General features: G+C 43.7%; 1 protein-coding gene across 4 annotated transcripts in view; it reads left to right on the top strand.

Moving 5' to 3' along the window:
- LOC110526894 (inositol polyphosphate-5-phosphatase A) overlaps positions 1-25,490 on the top strand; it is a 263,180-nt gene that overhangs the window by 232,278 nt on the left and 5,412 nt on the right. For 2 of the 4 annotated variants that reach the window (XM_036982718.1, XM_036982713.1), the window contains exons 12-14: positions 10,597-10,670; positions 20,296-20,364; positions 24,339-24,450. In XM_036982718.1, the coding sequence (XP_036838613.1) occupies positions 10,597-10,670; positions 20,296-20,364; positions 24,339-24,450 (255 nt within the window). The remainder of the gene's footprint in view (positions 1-10,596; positions 10,671-20,295; positions 20,365-24,338; positions 24,451-25,490) is intronic. The other 2 variants (XM_036982729.1, XM_036982722.1) reach the window with 1 other exon arrangement.

Below are 25,490 nucleotides of genomic sequence, written 5' to 3'. Positions count from 1 at the left end.
ACTAAAATATAGTCGTTGCGTAAGTATTCAGCTCCCTGAGTCAATGCATATTAGAAACACCTTTGGCATTGATTACAGTTGAGTCTTCTTGGGTAAGTTTCAGGCTTTGCACACCTAGATTGTGCAATATGTGCCCATTATTATTTTTCAAAATTCTTCAAGCTCTAGCAAAACTTTTGGAATCATAGCTAGACATCAATTTTCAAGTCTTGCCGTAGATTTTCAAGCAGATTTAAGTTAAAACAGTAACTTTGAATATTCACTGTCTTCTTGGTAAGCAACTTCTGTGTACCGTTCAAGTCGGAAGTTTACATACACCTTAGCCAAATACATTTAAACTCCGTTTTCACAATTCCTGACATTTAATCCTAGTAAAAATAGGATCACCACTTTATTTTAAGAATGTGAAATGTCAGAATAATAGTAGAGTGAATGACTTATGTCAGCTTTTATTTCTTTCATCGCATTCCCAGTGGGTTAGAAGTTTACATACACTCAATTAGTATTTGGTAGCATTGCTTTTAAATTGTTTAACTTGGGTCAAACGTTTCGGGTAGCCTTCCACAAGCCTCTCACAATAAGTTCGGTGAATTTTGGCCCATGACTCCTGACAGAGCTGGTATAACTGAGTCAGGTTTGAAGGCCTCCTTGCTCGCACACACTTCTTCAGTTCTGCCCACACATTTTCTATAGGATTGAGGTCAGGGGTTGTGTAGGCCACTCCTATACCTTGACTTTGTTGTCCTTAAGCCATTTTGCCACAACTTTGGAAGTATGCTTGTGGTCATTGTCCGTTTGGAAGACCCATTTCCGACCAAGCTTTAACTTCCTAACTGATGTCTTGAAATGTTGCTTCAATATATCCACATAATGTTCCTCCCTCATGATGCCATCTATTTTGTGACGTGCACCAGTCCCTCCTGCAGCAAAGCACCCCCACAACATGATGCTGCCACCCCCGTGCTTCACGCTTGGGATAGTGTTCTTCGGCTTGCAAGCCTCCCCCTTTTTCCTCCAAACATAACGATGGTCATTATGGCCAAACAGTTCTATTTTAGTTTCATCAGACCAGAGGACATTTCTCCATAAAGTATGATCTTTGTCCCCCATGTGCAGTTGCAAACTGTAGTCTGGCTTTTTTATGGCGGTTTTGGAGCAGTGGCTTCTTCCTTGCTGTGCGGCCTTTTAGGTTATGTCGATATAGGACTCGTTTTACTGTGGATATAGATACTTTTGTACCTGTTTCCTCCAGCATATGTAAACTTCCCACTTCAACTGTATATAACGTAGGTACATGACGTAATGATGGCACGTAAAATTTAGCTCTATACGTGCAACACAGCATTCTTAAACTAGCCCACAATATCTGCTGTGTGGATCGAGCAGTCAACATACTATGGAACGCCGTTTGGATCTTTGCGTGTCAAAAAAGATACAGTAGCACTGTCAAAGCTGTACAAAAAAGTATCGATTTATGATTTAGGAATCCTTGTGAAAAAGACAATAATTTAGGAATCCTTGTGAATAAGTATTATCTAGGTTGCCACTTGTTGTTCGCCTATTGAAATGGACCATCAGTTCATGAAAATAAATAGTCAGCAACTTAACCCTGTTGCCCAAAGTTAACATTATAAGCAGCCAGCTAGCTTTATCTGGCTAGTTAGGCTCGACCGCACCGGGTTATGTGTTGTGAAGCTAGCCACAATAAGGTTTAGGCACAATTTTTAGTTTGCCTTCAAAATAAAAGTATGTCATTGACAGTAATGCAAATAGTAGAATTATGCCACACTTTTATTTTTAAGGCTAACCGCAAAGTCCACTATTGTGGCTAATCCTTATTGTGGCTAGCTTCACATAAATGGGTCCGACCACCATTAATCAAATAAGAACTGTCTCATAAATTAGGGTTATTTTACATGATGACACCTAGCTATATAGTTAGCTACTGAAACAGATGCTGTGTTATTTAACGTGTACTTTTTTGACACGCAAAGACCCAAATGGCGTTCCATAGAAATCCTGGTTGAGAATGAAACGACTGAACAAATGAACATGAAACAGCACAGCAAGTAAGTGAAAAAAATAGGTTTTGATTATGTTTTACTGGTAATGTGGACATACGTAAATACCAACAAAATAACTGTTTGTCAGTGTTGTGTGTGTAACCTTTATTTAACTAGGCAAGTCAGAACAAATTCATATTCACATTGACAGCCTGGACGACGCGAACTGGTTGTGTGCCGAACTATGGGTCTCCCAATCACGGCCAGGTGTGATACTTTCTGGATTCAAACCAGGAACTGTAGTGACGCCTCTTGCACTGAGATGCAGTGCCTTAGACCGCTGCGTCTATGTATGTGTGTGTTAACTAACTATTTAACTGTACTAGAATGCTTAAAAGGCTGTTAAAATTGTAAATGTCGGTATCGGTATGTTTTTTTGGGGCTAGGAAAATATTGGATATCGGTATCGGACAAAAATTTCATATTGTGCATCACTAGCAGATACCCATAGACTTCCAGACATTGTGCTAACTCTAGTTAGCAATTGTGCTAGCACTAGTTAGAAACTTGGTTCAAACTGCACACAGGCGCATAAGCGTGATTCATCACTCCAGAGAATGGGTTTCCATTGCTCCACAGTCCAATGGCGTACCTCCAACAATAATGGTCTTGGGTTGTTTTTCATGGTTCGGGCTAGGCCCCTTAGTTCCTGTGAAGGAAATCTAACAGCATACAATGACATTCGAGACGATTTTGTGCTTCCAACTTTGTGGCAACAGTTTGGGAAGGCCCTTTCCTGTTTTAGCATGACCATGCCCCGTGCACAAAGCGAGTTCCATGCAGAAATGGTTCACTGAGATCTATGTGGAAGAACATGACTGGCCTGCGCAGAGCCCTGACCTCAACCCCATCGAACACCTTTGGGATTAATTGGAACTCCGACTGCAAGCCAGGCATAATCGCCCAACATCAGTGCCCTACCCAGGGACGCAAACTAGTCACCGAGTTTTGAATCCAAAATAGGTGACCTATGTGACTTGTGTAGATTCGATGAGAAAAGTTTTTTGGGGGGTGTTTGTATCACTACTGGCAGTGTGCGAACAAGTAATGCGCGTTTGGAGCAATACTGGCTGTATCCAAGGCTCAGCCAATCGTTCACATAACAACAGAATGCAGCACGCGACTGAATAGACAACCAATTTGCTAGTTACAGCATCAGCACACACTCTGGAAAGACAGCAGAGAGTGGAAAGGCAGTTTGTCAGTGGGGTGGCAGGTAGCCTAGTGTTTAGACTTGGACTTGTAACCGAAAGGTTGCAAGATCGAATCCCCGAGCTGACAAGGTAAAAATCTCTCGTTCTGCCCCTAAACAAGGTAGTTAACCCATTAGGCTGTAATTGAAAATAAGAATTTGTTCTTAACTGACTTGTCTAGTTAAATTGAAGTAAAATAAAAAACCGTAACGAAGAGGTAGTTGAGAAGCCTGACCACAGAGACATGGGGTGAGAAGGTGATGAAGTGTACTTCATGAGCAGTAACCGAAAAACAACTGGCATTTGGAAAGTTTGAGGTGAGGGAGAAAGTGTGGTGGAACAACTATTGTTAGCATTTTTAAGTAATGTTATCTTGCTAGCTGGATCAAATTCTCCATTAGCTAGCCAGAGAGATGTTGAGCAACATTAGCCAACTTAACTGATCAAATAATTGTGTTTATGATGTGAAAATGTGCTGGCTGATAAAGTCACAGCTAACGTTAGCTAGCTAATGTTACAACATCAAATGAGCTTACGTAGTAACCTAACCAATTCGCTACAGTATTAACTGGTATACAACTCCTTGCTGTTCCTCAAGTTATAACGCGTTAGTTGCTTACTGGACCCTGGCAATCTGTGTGAAATGTTAACAAATTAATGAACTAACTACTATCTCTGAACTAATGTATTCCCTCTACAGTATGTGGTTAATTTTCGGAATGAGAGAATTAGGTGAAAATGAGGCGTTGCTTGTTAAACAAGTGGATTCAGGGATCAAGTGTAGCTGGAGCTGGACCTGGTTTAAGCTGGATGCCACTATGGAGGTGAAAGGAACACCACACACTTTCCCACTTCTTCTATACAGTGGATAAAAAAGGGTATGTCAGGTGTACTCTCTGCCTGAAAAATATCAGTTATGCCAAGTAAGGGCATCATGCTCTGGTACATTGTAGAACAGATGTCCACAGGCAGAAAGTGTACAGTGTAATAATGTGCAGTGTAGCCCAAAAATATTGCTTTTGTTGTGTTGAACTTGACAGTAACACTTGTGTGAGTGAGGGGGATTATTATTATTTTTTACTCAGTGAATGTTATTTTTGCACACATGTAGCCTTGTGTCTACTATTGTGGCCACTATAATAGAGCAAAAACATTATGCCCGTTTGTTTCATTCTATTTTTACTTTAAGATGTTTTTTTCCCAAGTGCAATATTTAGATGTGTGTGGTCACAAGCATTCTATTATAAAAACTGTCATGGCTAACTGCGATATTAGTGTATTGTATTTTTTCAAGACTTGAGTGTCATTTGCAGTAAAGTCTTGGTAACAAATAACATTGGATTGCTTTCTTTACATTTTTTAACTGTGATGCAGGTTCACATTAACCACTTTTTATTTTACACACAGACTGATCATGTAGATCATATTCTTTGTTGTTTAATTAGTTAAAACCTGCATTTCCCCTTGGCAGGGATTTTTTTGCAAAAAAGTGTCACCTTTTTGGACCCTCACCAGTTTGGATCCCTGCCTACCTCACTAATGCTCTTGTGGCTGAATGGAAGCAGGTCCCCGCAGCAATGTTCCAACATCTAGTGGAAAGCCTTCCCAGAAAAGTGGAGGCTGTTATAGCAGCAAAGGGGGGACCAACTGTATATTAATGCCCATGATTTTGGAATGAGGTGTTCACCGAGCAGGTGTCCACATACTTTTGGTCATGTAGTGTATGATAAGAGAGAGTATAATGAGTCTGTAGCCTCTAGCCTGCTGGCTGTATTTGTTTGGGTTGACCCTCTCAAGGCGGTCGGCTATTCCCTGTCAGCGACAGTTTATCGTTTCCACAACAAATAATGAAGATCTCATAAAACGAAGAAAAAATATGGCCCTGCAATGACAGCCAAGTGTGTGGCTTAAAAATAAAATTAAATGACCTTTCACCTCTGTGTTTATTGATGGCTTTTAATGGCAGCAGGTGTTGTCAGAGGGATAGTTTGACATGTTGTAAATCATTGCACAATTATGGGCTTGGACAACCACAAGCTGGGTTAGAGGGACAGTTAGCCCAGATACCTTTTATTCCCTCTGTCCCTTCAACTTCTCCCTCTTATAACAATCACAGCTACGGTGATTTAGGTGTGTGTTGCTCATTCAGGCGAAGTAAGAAATATGAACACTGGACTTGTTTAGGGGGTGGCACTTCCTCATCTTTCTCCTTGTCTATGATATTGCCTGAGCCATATCAGCTAGCAGCCCTCTCCAAGGTCATTTCAAGCTGACAAACTACTCCGCCATCTTTATAATGCAACGAGCCCTTGAACCAATATAAACTGGGATTTTTTTTACTGCTGACCTACCAGAACAGCAAATCATTATGCTTAATTGACCCGGGATGAAATGTAGTGTGAAATTTCAGCCCTTGGGTTTTCCAGTCAACCTAAATGAATTACTCAACATTCACTTAGAGGCTCTATACACACACATACGCATGCACGCACACACACACACACACACACACACACACACACACACACACACACACACATCATGGATACACAGTGCGCTTCATCACCTCCCAACACAGCTCATCTGCTGCTTTTTAACGGTGTCACTTCTCATCTCGGCTGCACTAGCTCCACAGAGGCAAACACACCTGTCCACACACACTCAAAGAAACACACCGGTGTACACACACACCCCCAGATACTCTATTAGGGTAAGAATAGACGCAGACATGAGGTGCACACACAAACAGGGACAATTACATTCTGCACCTCTAGAAATGTTTACAGTCAATTATTTATATTATCAGACACACACACACACACACACACCAACATTTACTGTACATCTTGACATTCTCTCAGTTACAAACTTATATGCTGGCTCACTCTTCCACTAAGGACTCTTCACACACACTAGGAGCATGTCATTGGGAAGATGGTGGTGGCGCACAGTGAAGCGTGTAGCGCATCCTCCGGGCTCCATTCCTCATTCACAATGTGTGAGCTCTCCTGTGACCCTGCCTCCTGTGAGTTTGATGAATGTTACACATCTGCCCTCCTGAACCACAGAGACTCTGTCTGAGGGTCCCACTGCCTGGAAAGTAATGTCCACTGTTCTACACCACTGGCACGCACACACACACACACACACACACACACAGATACAGACACAGATGCTCACACTTAATGCACACGTAAGTATGCATACAGTTGGCTACTCGCAGTTACCCACATAATCTTGCTCATACAGAAATACACAGACATGTAAATGTACGTATGTATGTGATAATATCAATCAAGTTTTAAACTAGCTTATAAACATGTATGTTGGGATTGTGGATTGATAGAATGGCGCCGGAGTGAATGGCCGCCGTTCTACGGGCTCCTGACCAATTGTGCTATTTTGTTTTTTTGAGCTGATTAAATTATTATACATTTTTAGTTTCGTACATGTTTCGGCCATCATTTCATATGACCAAAAATAGCTTCTGGACATCAAAACAGCGATTACTAACCTCAATTTGGATGAGGACTTCTATTTGAACAAATAGGAGGTGGACATAATGCTCATCTCAGACCAGGCCCAAATCCCCGTCATTTGGTGGAGGCGGAAGCAGCGCTACAGAGGCTAACGTGCAGGGTTTTTAATGCGACGTCGAGTGGATAAGTCGCTATTACCATCCTTTCTATTGGCAAACGTGCAATCACTGGAAAATAAATTGCATGAGCTCCGTTCGATACTATCCTGTCAACGTGATCTGAAGAACTGTAATATCCTATGTTTCACGGAGTCGTGCCTGAACAAGGACAGAACAGCTGCGTCCGGTAAGCTGAGGGGAGGGGTGTCTCTTTGTCAACAACAGTTGATGCGCAATCTCTAATATCAAGGAAGTCTTGGGGACCTGCTCGCCTGAGTTAGAATACCTTATAAGCTGTAGACCACGCTATTTGCCAAGAGCGTTTTCATCTATATTTTTCGTAGGTGTCTATTTACCTCTACCAACCGATGCTGGCACTAAGACCGCACTCAGCAAGCTGTATAAGGCCATAAGCAAAGAAGAAAATGCTCACCCAGATGCGGCGTTCCTAGTTGTCGGGGATTTTAATGCAGGGAAACTTAAATAATTTGTAACCACGAAAAAGCTCTACATCACTACTCCACACACAGAGATGCATACAAAGCTGTCCCTTGACCTCCATTTGGAAAATCTGACCATAACGCCATCCTCTTAATTCCAGTTTACAAGCAAAAACGCAAAGAGGAAGTACCCGTGATGCGCTCAATACGGAAGTGGTCCAATGAGGCGGATGCTAAGCCAGCACAGATTGGGATATGTTCTGGGATTCATCCGATGGCATTTTGGAGTTTACCACATCAGTCTCGGGCTTCATTAATAAGTTAATCGACAACGTAGTCCCCACAGTGACCGTTCGTACATATCCTAACCAGAAGCCATGGATTACAGCAACATCCGCACTGAGCTAAAGGCTAGAGCTGACGATTTCAAGGAGCGAGACACAAATCAGGATGCTAATAAGAAATCCTGCTATGTCCTCCGACAAACCATCAAACAGGTAAAGCTTCAATATAGGACTAAGATTGAATCCTACTACACCGGCTCTGACGCTCTTCGGATGTGGTAGGGCTTGCAAACTATCATGGATTGCAAAGAGAAACCAAGCCGCGAGCTGCCTAGTGATGCGAGCCTACCAGACAAGCTAAATGCCTTCTATGCTCGCTTCGAGGCAAGCAACACTGAACAGTTCATGATAACACCAGCTGTTCCAGACGACTGTGTGATCACACTCTCCGTAGCCAATGTCAGTATGACATTTAAACAGGTTAACATTCATAAGACCGCTGGGCCAGATGGATTACCAGGACATATACTCAGAGCATGCACTGAACAGCTAGCAAGTGTATTCACTGACATTTTTAACCTCTCCCTGACCCAGTCTGTAATACCCACATGTTTGAAGCAGACCACCATAGTCCCCGTGACCAAGAATGCCAAGGTAACCTGTCTAAATGACTATTGTCCCTAGCACTCACATCTGTTGCTATGAAATGCTTTGAATGGCTGGTCATGGCTCACATCAACACCATTATCCCAGACACCCTGGACCCACTCCAATTCACATACCGCCCCAACAGATCCACAGAGGCAATCTCTATTTCCTTTTCCCACCTGGAAAAAAAGGAACACCTACGTGAGAATCCTGTTCATTAACTACAGCTCAGCTTTCAACACCATAGTGCCCTTCAAGCTCATCACTAAGGTAAGGACCCTGGGATTAAACACCTCCCTCTGCAATTGGATACTGGACTTTCTTACAGGCCACCCCCAGATGGCGAGGGTAGGCAACAACACATCCGCCACAGTGATATTCAACACAGGGGCCCCTCAAGGGTGCATGCTTAGCCCCCTCCTGTACTCCCTGTTCACCCACGACTGCGTGGCCGCACATGACTCCCAGCATCGTTATTAAGTTTGCTGACAAGTGGTAGTCCTGATCACCGACAACAATGATTGTGGACTACAGGAAACAAAGAGCCCAGCATGCCCCCATTCACATTGACAAGGCTGTAGTGGAGACGGCCGAGATCTTCAAGTTCCACGGTGTCCACATCACTAAAGGTCTATCGTGGTCCAAAACAAACCAACACAGTCGTGAAGAGGGCATGACAACGCCCCTTCCCCCTCAGGGGGCTGAAAAGATTTGGCATGGGCCTTCAGATCCTCAAACAGTTATACAGCTGCACCATTGAGAGCATCTTAATTGGCTGCATCACCGCTTGGTATGGCAACTGCTCCCTGTCATCCAGGACCTCTATACCAAGTGGTGTCAGAGGAAGGCCCTAAAAATTGTCAAAGACTCCAGCCACCCAAGTCAGTCTGTTCTCTCTGCTACCGCACAGCAAGCGGTACTGGAGCACCAAGACTGGGACCAAAAGGCTCCTGAACAGCTTCTACTCCAAAGCCATAAGACTGCTGAACAGTTAAACGGCTACCCATACTTTCTACTTTTCACCGCCTACCTACATGTACATAGTACTTCAATCAGTCACCTAACCAAACCTATATGTACATATTACCTCAGTCAATCAGCGCAACTTCTTCGTACCCCAATACACTGACTCGGTACCGGTGCTCCTTGTATATAGCCTGAATACAGCCTCATAATTGTTATTTTATAGTATTTTATTTTGATCTATTTGTTAATATTCTTACTTTTTAACTGCATTGTTGTGAAAGGACTCGTAAGTAAGCATTTCACAGTAAAGTATACACTTGTTGTAATTGGTGCATGTGACAACTCAAATTTGATTTGATGGATGTGTTTGTATTCCACTGGTAAGACACCACTCCTCTGACAATTCTCCCTTACCTACCCTCTGTTTGGCTGGTTGTTTGGTTTTAACACTGTCCTAGATGGTGATTCCATTCACTCTATTGTTACACGTCGTACAGCCATGTAATGTTATTGTCAAGCTAGCTTTATAACTACTGACAGTATCACAAAGGAAGTGTAGAGGACCTCATCAGACTATATCTGATATGTGTTCTGTTGAGGGTGTCAATTTACCACCAAATGAACATGCTCTGATATGTTCCTGCTAGCTGCCAGTCAGTCAGGAAGGGGCAGGGTCTGTATGTATCCTGCAGGGTTGCCCAGATACCTGTCCGTCGCTCAGGGAGCCAGCGATGCAGATGCCCCTGCTACCTGCTCATCGCCCAGATAATTAATGTGTACAAGGAGCTGCTAATTGCACTTCTCACTAATGATTTATGGGATTTGGGAAGGGGGAGAGGAGGGGGGGGTGGAGTGGGGGTGTACGTCTGTGCTGGTGCAGTCAGAGGGAGTGCAGCTGTGAGACAGGACATGATTGATGAAGACTGTTTGGATCTGCTGTCAGCGTAGAGCGACAGAGACAGACCCACACCCTTGGCAGCAAACTGGGGGCTGCGATAGGACAGGGATGGCTCTGGAATAGCCAGGTCAGAGACGCACACATCAGCACTGGTTAGCTGTTCTCACACACTTGCCTTCATGTACCACCACACTGTTCATGACACTTGTGTAGTATGCTGGCAAAGGCACAAATCCATACGTCGAAAAAGGAGAGAAACAAAGGTAACACAATTGTTATCTAACACTTATTCATGCACGCAGGCGCCTCACACTCGCACTCTCATAGTTATTCACTCAGTGAGTGATGACTGACATAGTGCATATTACTTTCTGTAAAGAAATAAACCCTTTATCACTCACTCCCCCCCCCCTCCCCCTCTCTCTCTCTCTCTCTCTCTCTCTCTCTCTCTCTCTCTCTCTTCACAGTTTTTACAGTTTGACAGTGAGCTGTCCTGTTTCAAGGAACGGCTGCACGAGCTGGAGATCTCCTTTCCTCCCAGGTATGAAATCCTCTCAATGTTTCCTTATGAATCCATGTCTGTGAACCATACCTATTCAACTCAATCACTCCTGCTATCTAATGGGGGATTATAAACAAATTGGCTTTCTTGTACCACTCCATACTGACGCATGTGGTGTTTTAAAAAGGCAGTTATTCCATAATAGTATGGTACAAGAGCCAAAAATCACCAATTAAATCAATAATGGTCTTCCAGGGATGTAACTATCTATTACACTGCACAGTAATTGGTGCCTATATTGGTACCTACCTATTACGGTCTATTATCCTGTATATTACCTACTTCCCCTGTCTATAACCCCATAAAGTGCCTACTCTCTCACCTCCACTATCATTGCCCCTGAAATGGCGGCCCTGACCCTTATACCCTTCACATCTCACTCGAACCATGTGCAAGTTACAGTAGCTACAATACATAGTTATCCAGGAGTCAGTCAACAGTGTAGGGTACCGACAGATTGAATTACTTTTTTGGAAGTACGCATTCTATCCAATGGTAAGAGTGGGTTAAGAAAAGAAGGGGACCTTACTACGAACCTCACTGCAGCACCACATCTTTGAAGAGCAGAGTAAATCAGCAGTGTATTAGAGGCTGATGTTTTGGTCCATTTAGGGTATGGGGCCTTAACATTACTCAATCATCCCTCTTGGCCCAAATGGCTTTGTTTATGCCAAATATATGTTTGATGGTTATCAATTGTTTAGTATGATTGGATGTGCTTCTAAAATGCTCCCCTGGGGGTGTGTGTGTACGTGCGTTTGGTTGTATGTTCATGTGTGTGTGTGTGTGTCTTTGTGAGTGTGAGGCGGCCTGCATTGATATTCCATCACGGTGGGAGTTGGGGGACATTGGGGCGGAGGTCCTGCTACTCTGTCTCCTCTTCCTCAAACAAATGCATTTGCAATTAGCCTTTTCAGAGGAGAGGGAGGGAAAACACACACCCGGCCTGCATCGAAATATGTCTCGGCTCTGGCGCGATAATGGTGCTTGACCTTTGCCGCCAGTTGTGACTCAATCAGTGCAGATAATGAAACGCTGTAATCAAACAATAATTACTTGATAAACTGCTCTAGTGGCGGGCAAGGGGCGGGGCAGGCAGGGAGTGTGTGGATGACAAGGTCCTGGCAGTCACTGTTTTTAAATGACTCTGTCTCTTAATCAGGGACCCCATTTGCATCGCTTTGCATAAAGTGACGGCTGGATTTATTGTCCTTTTACACTCTGTGACTTTTGCGCCTATCTATCCATAATATAATATTGAATCATCGTTTCCCTGCCAGGTGAATGAACAGGCTGCTGTGAACGAATACAAATGATTTTCACCTACTTGGAAACACGATTTATCAAATTGAGGAGACCTCGGCACAGCATCGGAAATGTTATTTGATCCACTCAGTGTCTGATACAAAGCCACGTCATTGTAAGTGGTGTAATGAGTAGAAATGGCCTAGTTAAACTTAAACAAACCCCTCCTCCCATTCACATAACACACACTTGCACCAACAGACACACACACACACACACACGCAGCGTGTACATCCTCCCCCCTCCCCCTGTCAGAGTTCCCTTGTGCTCCATGAGCAATCAAGCAGTCAAAGATTGTTCTCCATCACATAGCCTGCTCCGGACCAGCCCCTCACCATCTGTGAGGTTATTACTCCGCTTAACACAGGCCATGAGAGGCCCTCTATATACACACACACACACACACACTCTCGCTTGCATTCAATCGATAAGTCAATACTGGTCACTCGTGTTTAATCTATCAATGAATCCTGCATGTTGTAGTTTGTCCACTTGTGAAAAGTGAGTGGAAAACCGTAGCCTCGTCGTCGCTGTGTTTTAGGACATTGAGCATGTTGCCAGGTATAAAGACGTCATCAAAACTCTCAATTATTTTGGTTTAGAGATTAGGGCCTGTATTCTCATAGAGTCTCAGAGTAGGAGTGCTGATATAGGATCAGTCTTGTCTTTTTAGGTCATAATGAGTAAGATTGAATGGACCGGGGGGACCTGGTCCTAGATCAGTATTCTTACTCTGAGACGCTTTGTGAATACAGGGCAAGAACTGTAGGTGTAAGGTTGTGAAAATGTGTAACAGCGAAAAAATTATGGTCCTCTCTCTCACCCTCACCCAGGCTGCAGTACAAGGCCAAACACTACAAACTGGAGGTTCCATTCCATTTCTTGAAGAAGACACTATAGTGTTATTGAGACTATACGTTATTTCATTGTCTGTCCCACGCATACTCGTGCGTTGTGTTTGCATTTATGGAATGTGCAACAAGCTGTAAATTCATATTGCTCACCTTCAAGAAGTTGTCTGTCAAAGTTGGCCGTGACATGTCTAAGCACTCAGCCATCGGGGTGTGGAATTTGGCCGCAGCCCGCGAGAGTTGTACCTGGTGCCAGCTGGCTGCCGCACGCTGATAGGCTAAGGGGTATACCATTCACACAGGAGTGCACACACACACACACACGTTTTTTTTAAAGGCGATATGTGTCGGAGTTTGGTAGTTGGGAATGAGGCGCAGTCTGTCAATTGGAAACCAATCACATATGATCAAACTAGTAAGCGCCATCCATTCCATGAACGCTCTTCTGAGCATTTTCAAGAAAGGTTCTTGTGCAAAGGTTGACTATCATCTTTGTAACAAATGACAGCATGGCCCCAAGACTGAAAATAACTGAATGGTATACTTACAATTCTACATTTGATTCAGTTTGCTGGAGTAGCATAACTACAGTAATCTCCCTTAAAACATATAAGGAGGTTGAGTAACTTATGTTATTCATATATTTCTATTGATTCAGGAGAAGGCTTTTAGTACTGCCCGTTATCAAATTGATTTGCCCTTTTTTTTTGTCTAAGATCAATGCAAAAATGTAATATAAACCCTGGTGGGGGGGGGGGGGATTTAGTAAAACAATGAGAGAGTAGGGGAATAATTTATTTGTGCTTTAACCAGGTTACCCTGAATGGGTTCTGAGGGGATTTTGAGCGTCATCAGACAGACTGCGGTTCTAACTCCATACGGCCCCATGAGTCCCCCACACAGAAAAATATATGGAGGAGGTGGAAGGGGAGATGGAGAGGTGAGAGCGGAAAGAGACAAATATGGGAAGGCGCTTGAGCTAGAAAGGATGACTAAAGCCCCATGCGTCTGTGTTTGCCCAGTCTAGACAGGGCGGGAGAAGAGCAGGAGTAGTGGAGAGGGGCGAATCGGCCAGGAGGTCGTGAGCTGAGGAGGGGCAAGGGTGGGTGACGAGGGAGGCTGATAAACGGTTGTCTCTTCACCGTTTGGTGTTTAACAGGAAGCCGGGAGCGCCCCGGGACCAACCTTGGCAAGTTAGCATACATTTTCCAAACATGGCGGGTCTATGAGGTTGGGCTGAAGAGTGACTTCCCCCCTGGGAAAATACACAGCATTTACAGTGCAGGGGGATGAAGACCTTGAGAAAAACAAATTACCTGTGCAGTTGGCCATTAGTTTAGGGAGGAAAATAGCATTTGGTCCAATGACATAAGTGTTGATCTGCCAAATCTCCAGGACATGCTCTCGAAGCACTAATCCGTCCCCTGTCCCTTCAATAAAGACAGAAAACAAGTTTTAGTTGAAAACAAGCAACTGAATGCTTTGCATTATAATTTATGACCGTCTTAGATTTTCCAAGAGTTCACCAATGGATAAGAGCACATTACTGAGGGTGATGTTTTTTCATTTAATAATTGAATTGAATTTGTGAATGTGTCAGAATGTGTCATTGCTGCAATGGGACAAGGACATCCCGGCCGGCCAAACCCTCCCCTAACCCGGACGAAGCTGGGCCAATTATGCGCCGCCTCATGGGTCTCCCGGTCGTGGCCTTCTGCGACACAGCCCGGGATCAAACCCGGGTCTGTAGTGACTCCTCTAGCACTGCGATGCAGTGCCTTAGACAGCTCCGTCACCTGGGAGGCCCTACACTGACTCTCCTACTCTCCCTGCAGAATGAGGAAGACATCGAGATCCCGCCCCCTGGGCATCTTAAGTGTGATGTCACTGTGTGTGTGTGCGTGCGTGCGTGCGTGTGTCTGATGGCAAGCCAAGTGAAGGACATTCTTGTTCTAGCTCCTCTCCTCCTCTGAAAGGTTCTCCTATACTCCGTCGGAGGCGCGTGACTCAGTTTATGGAGTACCACAGATGTTCGTTAACTACTGTAAGAGAGGGATCCTAAGGCAAGCACACACAGCTGGTATTATTCGCTGGAGTGTAGAGGAGATCGAGCGTTATCATCAGCTGAGGAGGAACATTGTTTCACACTCTCAACACATCCATCATTCAACTGCTGGGGAGCCATAAAAAAATGACGAGGGGCTTTTGTAGTGTGATGATAGCTGGTCATTTCCAATGGCCATGTGTCTGTGTGCTTCTTTCCTGCGCTGATGCTTTACTGGGATGAGAGGGCGCCTTTGTTTAAACTCCTCTGGTACATATAGGGGTTAAAATAGACGCTCAAGACTACCTCTTGAGTGAAAGGGGGGCTGCAGAATAGATGCAGCTCTTCACTGATACAGAACCTCTTGGACAGAGAGTAGCAGTCTGTCCAACACACACACACACACACAACATGTGAACACACACACAACCTCTGAGCAATATGTGGCATTTGACACGGTGTTTGTGTTGGGCCAATGTTGCGGCGGAGAGCTCCCCAACCCTGAAATGTGGAGCAAACATTCAGGGAGATTTATTGATAGCAGTTTGTGTGGCTGATCTTTGTGAATGAAAATGGAAGTGTCTCTCCTCTTTTCCTGCCTTGTTTTGCCAAGTCTCCCCTGACAACGGTAAACAAATATGGCTGAGCGAGAGAGGTATCATTACATATTATTTTTTTCCCAGTGAAATTAAAATAACCTGACAGCTCCGCCAATCTCTGCGTCCGTACAGCCCCGTAACACTAGGTCATGTGACCTTAGCCCCATGATGCCCCATGATGCCCCTCCTGACCTCTGCCCTTGTGTCATTAATACTCTAATAACTCTTAACTCTAGCTCCCTGCCGATATTCACTAGTTTATATTGCCCTCGTTAAATATGTTTGGCTTGTCACCTATTTGGCTTTTCACATATTGGTCATTATGTAGAACAAGATAATGGCATTTGGCTGGGAGATAGGAAATGTGGGACAGGATTGAACAGGGGCCTGGCCTGTATGACGCTCACCAGTGCTGTGTGACTGCAGCCTGGGGATAAAGGCTCTCAATTGGCCTGGTGAGGCTGAGTGATACCAGACCTGGGTTCAAATACTATTTGAATTGATTTAAAATACTTTAGCTGGGCTTGATTGAGCTGGTCTGGTGCAATGGAACCAAGAGAATACTTGCAAAAGTGCAAAGTCCACCCATCTGGCACTCCAGGACTAGAGCAAATGCTAGAAGTATTTGAAAGATTTCAAATAGTATTTGAACCCAGGTCTGACTGATACTAAGGTTTCACCTCGCCAATCCTCTGTACTGCCCAAACATACGACTGACACTTATTGGACAAACCTATGAGTCATGTCACAGCAGGCAGTCAAACATTAAGCCCCACATGAAGAATGAGTAGTGGTGTAGTGGGCTTTGAACGGAGTTCCCGTGTTGAAGTCAGTACATTTTTCATGTGAGGTTAAAGCCCAACTAAAGAGGATGTTTTCAACGGTGCACATTTGACCACATCGTTTCCAATTATTTCCACCATTAAGAATACAGATTATTCACAGCGCATTATACATCACACACAGCCTCCGGTGGTTCATAGAAACTAAACTGTTTAGGTTGCTGAGCCAATCCTGGGCGCCTGACTTTGTCTGGAAGTAGGGGTTCAGAAGCTTGGGAGGGTGAGGGTCTTGACTTTTTTTTGTTGTTTTGCGCCGTTGTGTGGAGCATTGTCAACATGAACATTTTTTTAATTGACTTGTCTCAGCAGCGTACATACTAGTAGTACATACTTAGTACATAGTACATACTAGATGCAAAGAGGGTAGAAAAGGCATATTTAGTCGATATTACTTACCCAGCCAAGTAGACAGACCCGGCACCAGGATAAAGTGACTAAGGGAGCAGTTGGAATCGGTGAGGGGATGCAATTTTTGGGGGGTACTGCATTGGAATTATATTGAATTCTGCTTATATCACTCTATACCACCACAATAAACATAAGGTTCAAATGCAGAGACCATTGAGTGCTTTTGAAGTGACAGGTTGGTGTGAAATCTGTAGCCCATCTTTGCTGCGCTGTACCAGCACAATGAACAGCACCCTACACACTAAAACCAGGCCTAGTAAATATAGACGACAAGATAGGCTGTATGGAATAGGTGAATTACCCTATGTGAATGCAGCTGTACACACAGCTGTCATATCAGAATAATGCAAACTAAATGCTGAAAGTAGTAGCCTAGTTATTCATGCAAAACAAAATACTGAATAGCAGTTTGGCTTAGAACACCAACACAACTGCGAATGGGAACAAATGAATGTGAACAGGCGTACTATAGGACTATAAACCAAGTGTCAGATCGATAAAGGCATGGCACAATCTATATTTTGGCTAGTTACATTAACAGTAAACAAACACAGTAAACAAAAGGAAAATACAAAACAGCCTACTACAGCAAGATGCAGCCATGCACAGCTGTCTTGCCAAATAAACAGGCCTATAGACCCGCTTCAAACATGAAACATCATGCAGCTCATGAGTTCAAGCAAAACGTTGCAATATGGCGCAATACACTTCTTTTGCTCAAATGCGACCCACCCTTGTGATCAATTAAGCAATGCCGACCTACCGTAAACACGCTTCCAAAACGTACAGTTCCATGTACAACCACTAAAAGCAGTATGCTACTAAGGAAGCCTACATTCTATTTCTATGGTTATCTATCTCTACAATGAAACATAGCGATATGTAGCTCTACCCAGGGGCGTCATTTGGGTTCTTGCATTGGAATCATGTTGAATTCTGCTTATATCACGCTGTACCACAATAAACATAAGTTCAAATGCCGAGACCATTGCTTTTGACCAGGAAGGCACAGGTTGTCGCGATATCTTCGTTGCGCTCTATCAGCACCATAGCAGTGCCCTACACACTAAATAAGGCCGTTTTGGCAATGAAAATATTGCCTGGCTAAAGAAGTCATTTTGCCATTCCGTACCCTAGGTGTTTGCAGAAAAAGACACCACTGGCTATGCCACCAAGATTTTGATCAAAACCAACCAGCTAGATTTTACTTACCTTTTCAGAAGAGTTGAACTTTCTGAGTAATCGATAATTCCATTCTCCCCGAAATCTTCTTTTAAGGTCCCCCTCAAATGCCAGTTGGATTAGTTGAGCTTTCCTTGGGTGTAGAATGCTTTGTCTGTGCTGACTGATCACGTTTGTCAAAGTGGGAAAATAGTTCTTGCCAGCTGCCTGTCATTAACAAGTGTTGACACCTCAGTTTCCATAGCACTCCGAACTTGTTTTCTTTTTACAGTGCAATGTATTTCAAATAGAGGTTGACCGATTATGATTTAACGCCAATACCGATTATTGGAAAACCAAAAAAAGCCGATAACGATTAATCAGCCAATTTTTTTACTTTTTTATTTGACATAATGACAATTACAACAATACTGAATGAACACTTATTTTAACTTAATATAATACATCAATAAAAATCGATTTAGCCTCAAATAAATAATAAAACATGTTCAATTTGGTTTAAATAATGCAAAAACAAAGTGTCGGAGAAGAAAGTAAAAGTGCAATATGTGCCATGTAAAAAAGCTAACGTTTAAGTTCCTTGCTCAGAACATGAGAACATATGAAAGCTGGTGGTTCCTTTTAACATGAGACTTCAATATTCTAAGGTAAGAGGTTTTAGGTTGTAGTTATAGTATTTATAGGACTATTTCTCTCTATACGATTTGTATTTCATATACCTTTGACTATTGGATGTTCTTATAGGCACTTTAGTAATGCCAGTGTAACAGTATAGTTTCCGTCCCTCTCCTCACTCCTACCTGGGCTCGAACCAGGAACATATCAACAACAGCCACCCTCGAAGCAGCGTTACCCATCACTCCACAAAATCTGCGGCCCTTGCAGAGCAAGGGGAACAACTACTCCAAGTCTCAGAGCGAGTGACGTTTGAAACGCTATTAGCACGCGCCCGCTAACTAGCTAGCCATTTCACATCGGTTACACCAGCCTAATCTCGGGAGTTTATAGGCTTGAAGTCATAAACAGCGCAATGCTTGAAGCACAGTGAAGAGCTGTTGGAAAAACACACGAAAGTGCTGTTTGAATGAATGCGTACGAGCCTGCTGGTTCCTACCACCGCTCAGTCAGACTGCTCTATCAAATATCAAATCATAGACTTAACTATAACATAATAACACAGAAATACGAGACTTTGTTCATTAATATGGTAGAATCCGGAAACTATCATTTCGAAAACAAAACGTTTATTATTTCAGTGAAATAAGGAACCGTTCAGTATTTTATCTAACGGATGGCATCCCTAAGTCTAAATATTCCTGTTACATTGCACAACCTTCAATGTTATGTCATAATTACGTAAAATTCTGGCAAATTAGTTCGCAACGAGCCAGGCTGCTCAAACTGTTGCATATATCCTGACTCTGCGTGCAACGAACGCAAGAGAAGTGACACAATTTCACCTGGTTAATATTGCCTTCTAACCTGGATTTCTTTTAGCTAAATATGCAGGTTTAAAAATATATACTTTGTGTGTTGATTTTAAGAAAGGCATTGTTGTTTATGGTTAGGTACAGTAACGGTTGTGCTTTTTTCGCAAATGCGCTTTTGTTAAATCATCCCCCTGCGTTGCATCGATTATATGCAACGCAGGACACGCTACATAAACTAGTAATATCATCAACCATGTGTAGTTAACTAGTGATTATGATTGATTGTTTTTTATAAGATAAGTTTAATGCTAGCTAGCAACTTACTTTGTCTTCTTACTGCATTCGCGTAACAGGCAGGCTCCTCATGGAGTGCAATGTAATCAGGTGGTTAGCGCGTTGGACTAGTTAACTGATGCAAGATTGAATACCGGAGCTGACAAGGTAAAAATCTGTAGTTCTGCCCCTGAACAAGGCAGTTAACCCACCGTTCCTAGGCCGTCATTTAAAATAAGAATGTGTTCTTAACTGACTTGCCTAGTTAAATAAAATAAAGGTGTAAAAAAAAAAACGGCCAAATCGGTGTCTAAAAATTCCGATTTCCGATTGTTATGAAAACGTGAGATCGGCCCTAATTAATCGGCCATTCCGATTTAATCGGTCAACCTCTAATTTCAAATGCTCCTTGCGTGATGCGGGCCTTCCGAATCTTTTGCTTGCTTCTAGTCAGAATATCTGCCTTGGATGAAGGCTTTGTCTGCGTTAGCATTGGACCCAATACAGAACTTTTGACATGGGAACCAAAATTGTGCATCTGCAGTAACTGAGTATTGCAGCTACTCTGGTCATATGAACCAGTTACTCTTAAATTGACATTGTTGGACAGAAAACCTGTGGCTAGGGTAGAATTCTAGGCTAACCCTGGGCTTGCTGTCTCTGTTCCAAGATCGTCAGGAACAGTCGGAGTTGGAGGGGAATGTGGAGCCATTATCCTGGCGGCACTTGTGGAAGGGGGGTAAGCACTTCACAGAGAGCTCGGCAGCATCATCGCTGCTGGGCTTGGTGGCGGCCTCTGTGTGATTTGTTTTCTGATATCCATTGTGGCAGATTAGCTGGTTAGAGCTAAACACTCTAGGCTAATAACATTAACGCCTTATACAGCTAGCTAAGAAGCTAACTAAACTCTAGTGGTGATGAATTGGGTGAAGCAGCTTGAACTGTAAATTTGACCCATTCCTTATAAATCAAAAATGACGGTGGCGTTTTTACGTTATTCACATAGCCTACCACAAACAAACAGTGCTTTTTATGGAAACCCATGGAAACCCGTCCGTCCAGTGGCTTTTTATAGGCCCGCTTCACACACACACACGCTCTGTCCATGGTGCTGACACAGCGCAGCAGAGATACAGATTTCGCGGCAACCTGTCACGCAATCTTTTGAACTTTTTAGCTATTTTTTTATAGGGACATGGGGGGAAGAAATGAGGTGGCAAAATATTCAACTGAGAGGGCTAAGTCCCCTTTTGCCCCCTCATGGAGCCAGGCCCATAAGCTGAACTGTTTTATCCAGACACAAATATCCTGTGTTTTTTCATTTGGTTTAACAATGTGATTTAACCGATTGAAGTTGGGAAAATATATCGCAAAAATGCTGAATGGTGTTAATTGCCTGTAAACAGTTTGGGGAGGAGAATTATTTCAGATTTAATCACGTAATATTAGGCCTACTGAATATTTCTCACTGTCTACTTGCGAGAGCTACTCATTGACAGCCCGCGAGCTACCGGACATGCAGTTTTCTGCCAAGGTGCAACCTTTGGTAGGCTGATGGACGGCTACTCATAGTCAAAGTTTGCGCTACAGCGAAGCCAAATCGGAGATGCCCATGCTCATCATGGTTCTCACATGGAAAGTGAAACGATACAGTGAATTTGCTATTGGTTGATCGCAGGTCAAATTATACCGTATGTAACAACAACACCCCTGGACCAACACCATCGGACAACGATACGAATATAACAGCACAATAAAATAGATAAACACGTTTCTTTTGCAGGTGCTTTTTCATTTCAAACATCAGTGGTGCGACGCGTGCTTTCTAACTGCACTGAACCACAACTGTGTTGCCAGGAGCAATGCAAAACGTTGCGTGGACGAAGCCGTTCGACTTGAGGCGTCTGGGGAGAGGGTGCAAAATGCATTCTGTTAATTATTATATCATATATCAAATGGACACATCTATGTTAATGCAGACTAGCTCAACACGTTGCTCGTCATTGAAATGGAGGGGGAAATGAGTTGCCCCTTACAGACTCCGAGACATAATCCAGTCTGATATCCCGCTCAAACATTGCAAACTCAAAATGTGGCCCTATCATCTCACAACATACTTCAGTCTGGCGCCTGGTTGGTAAATGTTTGTCTTGTTCCGTATTGTCACTCGTTAATCTGTCCATGTGTACCTGTTTTGTGTACCTTATTTAAAAATAATAAAAACATTTGATCACAAAAAAAATAAACACAGAAAATTACAAATTACCTAATGGATCATGGTAATTTTCTAGTAAAAAAATTGGGGGGTGCAGCTGTTCCATTTGCTATGGAGCCAGGTGCAGTACCACCACAGTAGCCTGCCTGAGGGACAGAAGTTTGGCCAACGGACTGGTGCTCGTGCATGTGCTTGCATGCGCAGGCTCTGTCTCACAACGAGCATGGGACACTGTCATACACACAGGTGGGAGATTTGTTGAGTTTATCAGCTCGGCCCCATTAATTAGTGTAATTAGTCTTGCTGCGGGCAATAAGTGCCCGATAGGAGCTCCAGCCCGTACGCCCACTCGCCCCGTTTGCTTTCAGATAACTTTGTGAGCGCCTTAATCGGACACATTAATCACACAGCACTCCCCAAAGCCGCCACTCTGGTGTTTGCTGTTGCATTAGGACCTGTTATCTCAATTGGGGCCATTGGAGGGTGGGGTGAGAAAGGAAGAGGAAGAGGAGTGCAAGACTGCCTCACAGTTAATCGTTTAATTGCCATTGTTGAGTATTGTTCATCGTTTTATACAAAGATTAATAATCTTTTAAGATTGCTATTTTATCATCAGAAACAGTGATAGTGGTTTTGTTTTTTTAATGTGCTCCATAGCCATTTGCTATGAGAGGTTGAGTACTCCTTTATATTTCCCTTACAATAGAGAGATAGCATAGTAATCTAGGGCCAGTTCACTGTATGGACTAAATGAAGAGTCTGTAGCTAGGCCACCCCTGAAGATGGCTTGATCCCCAGCCACTTTGATGACTTTGCCCTTTTCCATCAGCACTCTGTTTTTCTCTCTGAGCCCTCTTTATCCCCTCTCTTCTTTATCCCTCTGAAATACTTTCATCCTCTGGACCCATCCTTCATCCCGTCTTTAGCATACCAAAAACCTGCTGCATTTCCACATGCTTAAAGTGCCATTCATGCTAATTGGAGGCTGTGTGCTCTGTAAGGAGCCTGTAAGGAGCCCTCTGCAGGCCTGTTTGTTCACCCAGCGGGGGGTGCTGTGTGCTGGCCGGATGTGCCCCCCCCCCTCCGCCACTGTCCCATAGTTCACAGTCTGTGTGTCACACTGGTCGCCATGGCACAACTGTAACATTGCCCCCTGTGCTGTGGCAGCTGTCCCAGTGCATTGTGTATGTGTGCGCACGTGTGCACGTATGCGTGTGTGCGTCAGGGGGGTGTTTACCAGGCCTCTGTTTGCCCAGTTGGTTCCCTGCCTGGCTGCCTGAGAGTAACACACTCTGCCTTCATGGCTGCCATGTGACAGTGTATGTTGGCCTGCTTTGCACAGCATGGCTGATTGGCCTAAGGAGGTGCCTGTGTGTGTACTCGCAGCCACTAGTTAGCTAGGTAAATGTGTCTTAGCTGTGTGTTAACAGGACACAAATATTTCATCAGATGGACCCATCTGACTGACTGATTGGAGAATACTAGGAGGGTTCTCCAAGTCATTACATTATAGTGAAACACCCCCATATGCATGCACACACACACGCACACAGAGACACACAGAAACAGAATAATCACACATGACATTTACAGTATGTAATCCCAGATACAAGTCTTATTATGTCTTCACCCAAGCTTCTTGACAATAGTGCTTTGGATAATATAGGACGGCTGTGGTTATTTTGTCATGAGTTTTTCTGGCCCCGGGCGAACGCATGTTGTGTTACGCCACGGTGAGCCCCTGTGTGTAGCACTGAAGGAACAAATTGGATTGGTATTACAGTATGTAAAGCCGCTCCTATCCTGATGAGCTCCGCAAACAAATTGGATTGGTGGCATGTAAATCTGATGCAGTTTGATGAGCTGGAGGGCCAAATTGAATTTCCAACAATGTAAATCTGTATCGGTTCGATGGGCTTCCCGGCGGGCCCGGCTACTTAAATCATCCGATTGTTCCTCCCGTTACCAGATACAATCTCACTTGGCCATTTGCCACAGCACTAATCTCTTTTTGATGGCTACATAAGGATGTAGCTGCTGTACATTTCTGAGAGAGAGAGAGAGAGAGAGAGAGAACACGGAGACTGAAACTCCCTCTGCTCTGGCTCTTTCTTTTTTGCTCTCTTTTTCTACCTCTTTCTCTCCCCCTACAGATCACACTCACATACTCACTCAGCTTCTTCCGCAGCGAGATAGTCAAACCCTGTACAGTTGGCATGGCTCTTTCCTCACAAGTTTGCTCTGATTGAGCCATCCTTCCATGTGTGTTCATTCGAAAGAGTATTTCCAGAAAGTCAAAGCTGTGTATCTAATTGGTGTTTTCTCCTCTTCTGTGCTTTAGCCCCAAACTTAGAAACTCAATTTGCAAAACTAAACCCATTTGTTAGCTATACCTTTTTACACAATCTACATTAGAATACACAGAATTGTCTTTTATGGACCATTGTTCTACGAACCGTATGTTACTGATGGTTGTGTTTTGGGGTTTGTTTCCACAGTTATCCGTACAGTGAAGACAGCAGTCAGGGAAAGCAGTACATGGACACCAGATGCCCTGCCTGGTGTGACCGTGTCCTCATGTCTGCTACAGCTAAAGACCTGGTCTTAAAGGTGAGTTTAACCTTGTGTATATATATAGCCAGAGACCTAGCCTTAAAGGTGAGTTTAACCTTGTATATATATATAGCCAGAGACCTAGCCTTCGCATACACACGACGTCTGGCCAATAACAGTCAGTGGCAGACCATCACCCTGTGGTTATTTCTGAATCAACATGTAGAATCTTGGATTGCCATCTGGGATGTCTTCACACCCTTGGTCTATGGGAATCTACTATAACGCTATCCCTCTATCACAGATGGAGGAATGTACTGTGTGTGAATATTCATCCGGAGAGTTAAGCCCAGTTGTCTTCACAGACAGTATATATATCCCAGATCTTATCGAGTGCCATTGGGCCATAATGGCTCTATAAAGCTGGAGCTCTTGTGCTCCCTCTGTCTACTCATTCTCAAGAGTCAACACATTGGCGCAGCCCAAAGCTGTGGCCCACCACCCTGCCCAAATCCAGGAGAGGCATTGTAAACTATCAACCAATCTGCCACCTCCGCCCCTCTCTGTCAGCACAGCACCAGTTTGGGCTCCAGACTGTTGTCTTCCCCAGTTGTTTGCTGTTCCCGTCTGGCTATGACGTTTAGAGAACATGGCGAAGCTGGAGAAGTGTACCCTGGGGTTGGATAATACAAAACTGTTTATAATACCTCTTTAACACTTGGCAACCACACAAAGTTCATTTCCTAACATGTTTACTAATAAAAATCAAATAAAATGTTTTTATAAAGCCCTTTTTACATCAGCAGATGTCACAAACCAAGCCTAAAACCCCAAACAGCAAGCGATGCAGATGTAGAAGCACGGTGGCTAGGAAAAACTCCCTATAAAGGCAGGAACCTAGTAAGAAACTTAGAGAGGAACCAGGCTCTGAGGGGTGGCCAGTCCTCTTCTGTCTGTGCTGGGTGGAGATTATCACAGTACATGGCCGTTATAAGCCCAGATCGTTCTTCAAGATGTTCAAACATTCATAGATGACCGAGAGGGTCAAATAAGTGGTTGTCAGCAAGTCAAATGTCAGTTGACTTTTAATAGCCGAG

This window comes from Oncorhynchus mykiss, chromosome 1 (assembly GCF_013265735.2).
Source record: "Oncorhynchus mykiss isolate Arlee chromosome 1, USDA_OmykA_1.1, whole genome shotgun sequence".
NCBI lineage: Eukaryota > Metazoa > Chordata > Actinopteri > Salmoniformes > Salmonidae > Oncorhynchus > Oncorhynchus mykiss.
This window is presented reverse-complemented; position numbering and strand designations above follow the sequence as displayed.